The 8,329-nt window shown below is 38.5% G+C and overlaps 1 protein-coding gene across 1 annotated transcript; it reads left to right on the top strand.

Annotated features, from left to right (window-relative positions):
* Nucleotides 1-3,772: 3,772 nt before the first annotated feature.
* On the top strand, nt 3,773-8,322 carry tmem244 (transmembrane protein 244). The gene is made up of 6 exons (XM_056428954.1): nt 3,773-3,901; nt 5,732-5,817; nt 5,957-6,033; nt 6,799-6,924; nt 7,336-7,380; nt 7,866-8,322. The coding sequence occupies exons 1-6, from the start codon at nt 3,809-3,811 to the stop codon at nt 7,961-7,963; spliced, it is 525 nt and encodes a 174-aa protein (XP_056284929.1). The 5' UTR covers nt 3,773-3,808; the 3' UTR covers nt 7,964-8,322.
* The last annotated feature ends 7 nt before the right edge of the window (nt 8,323-8,329 follow it).

Here is an 8,329-nt window from a genome sequence, read left to right as displayed (position 1 = left end):
TGTCCTCAAGCTTTGCCACTTATTCTGCTCTTGCAGACGCTCCTGGATTCTGTACGATAGAAACCATCTGTAACACTCGGGAGCAGCTGAGTCGCGCGCCTGCTGCAGCGGTCGTCAGTTTCTGTATTTACATTCCACATCGGATCGAAATGAAAACAGGCTGCAAAGGGAAACCCGAGCGGGAGGAAGAGGTGGAGAGAGTGTGGCAGAAGAAGGAGAGGAAAAACAAAGCCTCACATTGTTGACGGTTGCATTGCTCGTTTACAAGCCCACTTGGGATTCTGGGATTTGGAAAATGTTTTTGGGTTATACTTATTGTAAGCAGCTGTGGACAGGACTCTAAATATTTAAAGGGAAAATGTAACTGACTGAGGAAAGGGTTTTTGTGGAAAGAGAAGGAGGAGAGGAAAGGGGGAGGAGGAAGTGGAATAGAAAAGTGTGCGGTGGAGATTATAATAGTGGTCAGTTGGAGCATTTTTATCATTTGAAAAAATAATACCTGAATAGATCAAAGTATGATTGGCTTGATGTAACCTAAAAGGAGACATGCACTGTTTTTTTAATGCTCTGTGATTGGGTAATTGGCTGGAAGAAGGCGGGACATATAGACGAATGGTTAAGGGCGGTATGGACTCATCTTTTCTTCTTCAAAATATCAGAAAACAGTGAAAGCATGAGAGAAAAACAAAAAAAGAAGTTTGTGTTAAAAGTCCCAACTACCAAAAAAACTAAACATTATTTCTTCCTCCCTCTTGTCATTCAAACCTCATCCTCAGCTACTGCTGTTGTTGCCTGTTTTTGTATATTTTGAAAGAATTACAATGCATCAAACTGCGTTTGTGTATCACACACACACAGAATGGTAGTTGCAGCCTCTCTGCCCCGACAAAACACATGTTGACATGTAGGTCAACGAATTCTCACGAGCATCTATCGCTCGGTGTCGCGTTGATTTTCGAAGCGTTAAACAAACAGATGAGCAGAGAGAGGCAGCGTGTTCATTTCTCAGCTGAGGACACGACGCCGGTTGTCGAGAGCGACTCGTGTGGCGTAAACACTCCCCGCGGACACAGGAGCGCTGTCTCTCGGTCCCATTCGTCATACTCGCATCATCCGCTAACGCGCCTCACACTGATAACTAAATGTACTGCGATGTTGGAGTTATTATGACAAACAGGATGGCAGAATTCTGTTATTTGTTTTTTTCCTCCTTGAAATAGTCCTGTTTGTTTGTTGTTTGAGGTTTAGTCTGGGCTCAATAATTCATACGGGCCTATAAATCCATCTGCGATGCTTTTAAGCTTCAAGCGTTGCACTCTTCTTGTTATTCCACCACGGCCGAGCTTCTGCTGTGTTGGAGCGATAAAAGGATTTAGATAAAAATGTGTTTTAAATGATCATTTTCAGCTCACTCACCGGATGTTTAGGCTTTATGAACATCACCTCAGGCCCATTTTGACTCATAATACTGGTAATAACAACGCCTTAAAGTAACAGCGTGCAGCATTTAGCGGGGAAATGGATTATAATATCAAGATGTTTTATTTAGTGTATAATCACCTGAAAATAAGAATCATTGTGTTGTTTATATGCATGTTGTCTTCTTCACGGAGATGGCTGACATATTTCTCCAGTGGCCCAAAATGGACAAATCAAACGATGGCGTTTAGAAATGGCCATTTGGTTGCAATCTGTCACCTCGCCCCTAGATGGCGCCAAATCCTTTACACTGCACCTTTAAGGGCAAACAGCATTCTGTTCAAGGAATACTTCAACGTTTTGGGAAGTATTCTTATTCGCTTTCTTGCGGAGAGTCACGTGAAAAGATCGATACCGCTCGCCCGCCTTTACGGTACATATGAAGCGGGAGCCAGCGGCTAGTTAGCTTAGCTTAGCATAAAGACTGGAAGCACCCTATAACATCACCCTATAGCACCTCTACAGCTCGACACTTTACGGGTTGTTATGTGCATGACTATTCTTTAGTCGGGACCGGTAATGTCCTGGAGTAAAATAGTCAAATGTAATTTATACCTACCATATGAATCAAACAAACAAGATATCGTGTGTAAATATGTGCAATTTAGAGAGACCAGGATGTCTTCTTTTTTTTGGCACAGTAACTAGGCTATAGCTGTTCCCCCTCTGCTCTCTGTCACTTTATATGCAACATGAAGTCAGAAGCAAATTGCTTTTTTGAGTCAGAGAAAAAATCCAGAGATAAAACACACACACACACACACACACACACACACACACACACACACACACACACACACACACACACACACACACACACACACAAGCGATGAATAGGTATGACGCCTACCTTCCACTACATCCTTCTCCTCCCACTCCCCTCATCACTCATCACTATGGCTACAATGATGCAGGTAACCGTGGCAGCCAAGTCAGCCTCTCACACAAAATAGGCACGTGCACACGCTTTAACCACACACACACACACACACACACACACACACGCACAGATGTACGCAGCCTGTGACGCTGAAGAGTTGAATAGAGTTTCTTTTCACTATTTCTGAAGGAAAATAAGTTGAGCTTTCGTCATTCCTCCATCACCACGTTGTTTCTTGTTTCGCCCTCTTTTCTTTCTCTTCCGTCTTCTCGTGAGCGGATGATGGATGGACAGATTCTCTTCTCTGTTTTCATTGAAGATGTCAAAGTTAAATAAAACATGGAGCACGAGTGATCCATAGGAATGGATGGTGCATGGGGAAGCATCCTACCTGCTGCTGTCAGGGCTGTGCATGTGGCTGTTATCACCTCTCCGCCTGTGAAGCTATTTGCTACCACCTAGTGTTTGTAATCGTGTCTCTCTTGATGTTTTTATTTATTTATTTATTTTTTGAATATTTTTTTGCATTTTCAACCCAACCAAACAATCCTTGACATTTTTATTAACATAAACAAATTACAATTAATAATTTAGCTATAGTGAGGATAAATGCAAACCCTTGCATACGTGCACATCTACACCGACGTATACACATGTATGCATCTACATATAACCGTCTACACATCCACACATATACTCACACACCAGTATACACCTTCCTACATGCATATACCTTTACACAGGCACTCAAAAAGGAGGATTACAGGGGAGGGACTAAATAAATAAATTAAATTAAATGAAATAATATGTGCAGTAAATATATACAATAAAATAAATAAGTAAAGTAAAACTAAATGAGATAAATAAGTGGAAATGCTCTTGATCTTTTGTTGCAGATTTCTTATATTCTTAAAAATATTTTTTTAAAGAAACTTCAAAATAAGTTTAAGTTAAATTGATGTATGTTTTCAGTGTTACGGTTAATAAGGTTTCAACTAAATATCATTAACATTCATAATTAATTTGGAGATTCATTTTCATGTTCTCAGTTAGCAATGAGTCATTTTGGCTGTAATATTTTGGTAAGTAATAAAAAGGCAGATGACAATTTCCTTAAAAATGGAGGGAAAAAACACCGGAATAAGCCGAATGACATAATGGAGAGAAGAGGGAGGTACCCACAGGTACAATTCAAGAAATAATACAAATAACCCAAATAAAAATATGTGTCTGTAGCACTTCCTGAAGTATTTCGCCTCAGAACAAACTCCGTCCTACTAGAGTATGTTCACCGTTATCCCTTATGGGATTTACTCTTAGTACTATTCTGAGTAGTAATCCCATTTCTCCTAATCCCATCCTCCCTCCTCCTCCTCCTCTTCCTCATCATGCTCTCTCACACACAAACACATGTAGCCCACATTCTCTCATGTAGACCAGCAGCCATTCATGTTGTTGGACTACTGCTGTCGTTGTTTTGGATTCACACTCATAAAACGCCATGGACCTTTCTCCCTCAAGACGACGCCCAGTGACACCTTGGTAAGGACGCCGTTATGATGAGTTAGCTATTACGGAGGAGATTAAGGAGGCACAGCGAGGTGTTTACAACACGTCTCGAGCAAATTACTTATAATCGAGTTTATCGCCTGTTCCCTTAAATTAGATGTGTATATTTGAATCGTCATAATCAACATTTATAAGCTTCATGTCCTCATGCCACAATTAGACGTGTGTTTACCCTTTACAAGCGTACTTCAGAGTAATCAACCAAAACTCAATCAAAACTTATTTTAAAGCCTCAAAGATGGTTTTTAGGAGTTCTTTTTCTAAAAGTGTTCTAGTTCGGGGATGACAGACAAAGCAGGCGAGTCTTTCCCTTAAGTATTTGAGCTAAGCTACTTTACTGCCTGCAGACAAACCGACATCCTCCCGGCAGTCTGAGCAGGGTTCACGTGGTTCAGGGGGGCCACGATACGATGAAATGTAGGTCAGTTAAAAAAAATACTGCATCCTCAAGATAGAGATATGAATTGTCTCAATACTTTTAGAATGCTGCCCTTCTACTTCTCAGTACTGCTCATTTTAGATTGACAATAAAGCAAAAAACAATGTATGTTTGGAAAATGAATGTGGGGGAGTCCAGAAATGCATAAAACCAAAATACCCCTCTGGGGACCATGAATGTCTTTCGATGGTTTATGAGATACATTTCAGTCTGACCCAACACGGTGGACTGATGTGCTGCTCTACATTGAGATTTTGACTTATTTTGGACAATATAAATCCATCGAATTGGACTTTCGGAAATTCTAATTAGGCCTATTATACAACTTTCTGACATTTAAAGACTGATCAAATAAGTCTTACAAAATTGTTAGCAGATAGTTTATTTTTAAATGACTGATAGAAGCCTAGATCAGTCATTTGGCTCAACAGATTTGGACTTATTCCCTTTGATTAGAGAGTGTATATCACAGCTGATGTTTGACTTGGCGCGGCAGGAATAGAACAGGTCTAACTAATGAGATTAATGATGATTACATTTCATTAACGCGTTCCAGTAAGCCAACATAGAGGGCCCTGCTCACTGGAACGCAGCCCATTATTAATATAATCCGTTACATCTGTGTTGGACAAGCCTGAAGCGTCAGCTGTGAAGAGGCCCTTTTATTTTTCCTCCTGAGGGAGTCGACGAATCCACTTCCTGTGAAGGCCGCATGTAATCGTTTATGAAATTTGTTGTTTTTGTGTATTTTTATTCAGTCAATTATTGCAATACAATATTATTCTATATAATATACAACACAGAAAGACTGAAAAGGTATATAGAAGTAACAATGCTAATATATTTCTATCCTAAATTATTATAATCAAATTAATCAGATAATTGATATGAAATAAAGAAAAAGAATAAGGAGAAGATGGGGGATTTTCTTGTTAGCTTCGGGAGACACGCAATAAATATCACAGTAAATATCTCCAAATGTAGAGCGGTTTAGTCCGATTGAAATAACTAATACAAGGGCTTATGTTTCTCTTGGTATTGTCTTATTCTTAACTTGTTTATTTGAAGCAAAAACACCCAGATGGGCAACGGAAGACATTTCAAAAACCCGAAAAAAATCATTGAATTTCATCCACTCATTGTAATGTACTATGTTAATGTACTATGTTAATGTACTATGTTAATGTGCTATGTTAATGTACTATGGTAATGTACTATGTTAATACGGCATCAGGAACATACAGTTTACAGTAGATTAAGCATTATTAAATATCATTAAATGAAATTAAAGATGAGACCTGGCCATGTTTACGTTAATTTAAAACCTCAGATCTTTATTCATAAATATCTCCTTGTCTCCTCAGGTGGTCCTTCAGAACCTGTTGATGTGCATGGTGTGCTTCTACTCTCTCTACTACACGGTGGTCAGCCTCTGCATCGGACTGCTCAGGTAAACACGAGTGCTGCACGAGCCTCCACACTTTGCTCCCAAAATAAAGTTATCGTGCAACAAAAAAAAGAATAAGAACCGCAAACCCGAAGTGCACATTGACTGTTTGACTGTGTGTGATGTTCTGCCGCGTCTCCAGGGTTCATGAGATCAACAGCTTGTTGGCTCCATTCGACTACACCACACAACCGTCATGGCAGAACCCCAAATACCTCGGTGAGTAGTTTTTGCTTCAAATAAACAAGTTAAGAATCAGACAATACCAAGAGAAACATGAACCCTTGTATTAGTTATTTCAAACCTAAACCGCTTTACATTTGGAGATATTTACTGTGATATTTTTTGCGTTTCTCCCGAAGCTAACAAGAAAAACCTCCATTTCTTTCCCCCATCTTCTCCTTATTATTTTTCTTTATTTCATATTAATTATCTGATTTATTTGATGATAATAATTTAGGATAGGAATATAAAAGCATTTTTGCTTCTGGGTCTCTTTTTTAGGTTTTTAAGTTGTTTACATGTTGAGAGCTTTGAATGCAACCATCTGATCTCCTGGTTTATACTCCACATCTCTTCAGAGGCAACTAATGCACTTTTCGCAATACACTATATCAATGTTAACGTTTTATTTACTGGTTAATTTGCAGATTTAGGTTTTTCATATGTGAACAGCTTAAAAAATATGAAGCACTGTTATAGATTCAAGCTTCACCTCCACCAGCAACAACATGGGGAAGCTGCTAACACATTAATGTATCAATGCAAATAATCCAATAGTATAATCAGGATTATCACGTCCATATTTTATATTACTCAGGACTACTTTTACATTTTTTCATTCAAGTTATTTGTTTAATGGGTATGCATTTTTTACTTAAGTTACACTTTTAAAGCAGTATTTAAAAAGTCAGTAATGGTACTTTTCCATAAGTAAAGATGATCATCAAACTGGTCGTTGGTGGTTTTCTCTCCTCCCTCCAGTTGGTGTGATTTCCACAGAAGTGACCTACGTGTTGGGAGGGCTGATATTCGCCTGGATAGTCGAGGAGTGGGTTTGGGATTACGCCATAACTGTCACACTGCTGCACATCGCGATGACTGTGGCAGGTAAACACACACACACACACACACACACACACACACACAAACAGGATCAATGGAACGGAACAGCTGATAGGATTGGAGGCCTGATTATGTAATTGAGTATAGTGGTTTTGGACATAGGCACTAACACACACACACACACACATACACACAGGCATTTCCTTTTTGTGTTTTGAGAATTTTAAAGGACAATCATGCATTTCTGACAAAAAACATTAGACACACTCGAAAGATTAGGCCCTGAAGAAAAGCCCAAACATCCTAAACTTGCAGTCTCTTCTCTACACTTTTCATAGAAAAAAAGTTAAGTGTAAATATGCATTGTGTTTTATGTATAGGTGTTGTTGTTGTTGTTGTTGTTGTTGTTGTTGTTGTTGTGTTTACATCAAATACACCATTTTCATGTTTCTGCAGTGATGTCCGACTTCCCTTCAGCTGAGCACTGGTGGATAGCTCTGGGTAAGTTTTCTACTTTCTTCTTCTCGCTACCCCTCAAAGTGTCTCCACCCTCTTTTTATCTCTGCCAAGATATTACTTTCGCCTTTTCCTAGACTCACAAAATCTCACTTCCCACAATAGGGCAGATGATATAATTATCCTAATATGATCGTTTATTCCCTTTAAATGCAATCTTATCTCAAGGAAATCAAGTGATAACAAGATAAAAAATTACTGAATTGATAATAACAACATACTCACTATACAACATGTCAAAAAATCTATTATTATTATTTTGCACTAATGTTCTGAATTAAATACTTAAATACTCAGAATTCACACAAGATTAAACCAATCCATCTTATTTTATATTGACCAATATCGTGACACGCTATGCGGCCCTACCTCTCACATCCCTCTTAGGTTCAGGCTTTTTTAAGGACAGCTAAACCTTCCTTGATTTGATCTCTTTGTCTTAATCATTAAATCCCTCTCTCTCTCTGCAGGTGCAGGCCTGGTGATGATGATATTTGGAGGACAGCTCATGGCCCATAAACTCTTCAGAAACAACTTTGTCTCTCCCGCTGAACTACAGAACTTCTAATGAACGCAATGAAAGCTTTTAATTGGTTTACTGGTTAAGCTCAGGTCTGAATGCACCCAATGGGTTCACTTTTTAAAAGACTGTCACATCCCTCCTTGTACAAATGTCCCAACGTTGTCTTTTTTCTAAAGCATATTCTGTACAGTTAAAAAAAAGAATAAAAAGTTGAAACAAATCCACTGGTAAATTAAGCCAGCAATGTTTTTTTAAATAATGTTAGTGTTTTATTTATACTGTCTTTCATACCAAGTTTGTAGAGTGTAGGTTGTAGTACAATAAAGACGATTATTATCTATTAGTATTTTAATTATTGTATTAGTTCAAACTGGATTCATATTAAATACTGCAAGTTAAATGTTTTTTTTG

This window comes from Pseudoliparis swirei, chromosome 12 (genome assembly GCF_029220125.1).
Source record: "Pseudoliparis swirei isolate HS2019 ecotype Mariana Trench chromosome 12, NWPU_hadal_v1, whole genome shotgun sequence".
Lineage (NCBI taxonomy): Eukaryota > Metazoa > Chordata > Actinopteri > Perciformes > Liparidae > Pseudoliparis > Pseudoliparis swirei.
Note: the sequence above shows the minus strand (reverse complement) of the source record. Positions and strands in the feature narration are given on the sequence as shown.

Bases quoted from the DNA above. Each gene is read 5' to 3' on its own strand.
- tmem244 (XM_056428954.1), top strand. From the start codon at position 3,809: ATGTTGTTGGACTACTGCTGTCGTTGTTTTGGATTCACACTCATAAAA. The intron at 5,818-5,956 runs GTAAACACGAGT...CCGCGTCTCCAG, and splicing joins CTCTGCATCGGACTGCTCAG to GGTTCATGAGATCAACAGCT. The intron at 6,034-6,798 runs GTGAGTAGTTTT...TCCTCCCTCCAG, and splicing joins GCAGAACCCCAAATACCTCG to TTGGTGTGATTTCCACAGAA.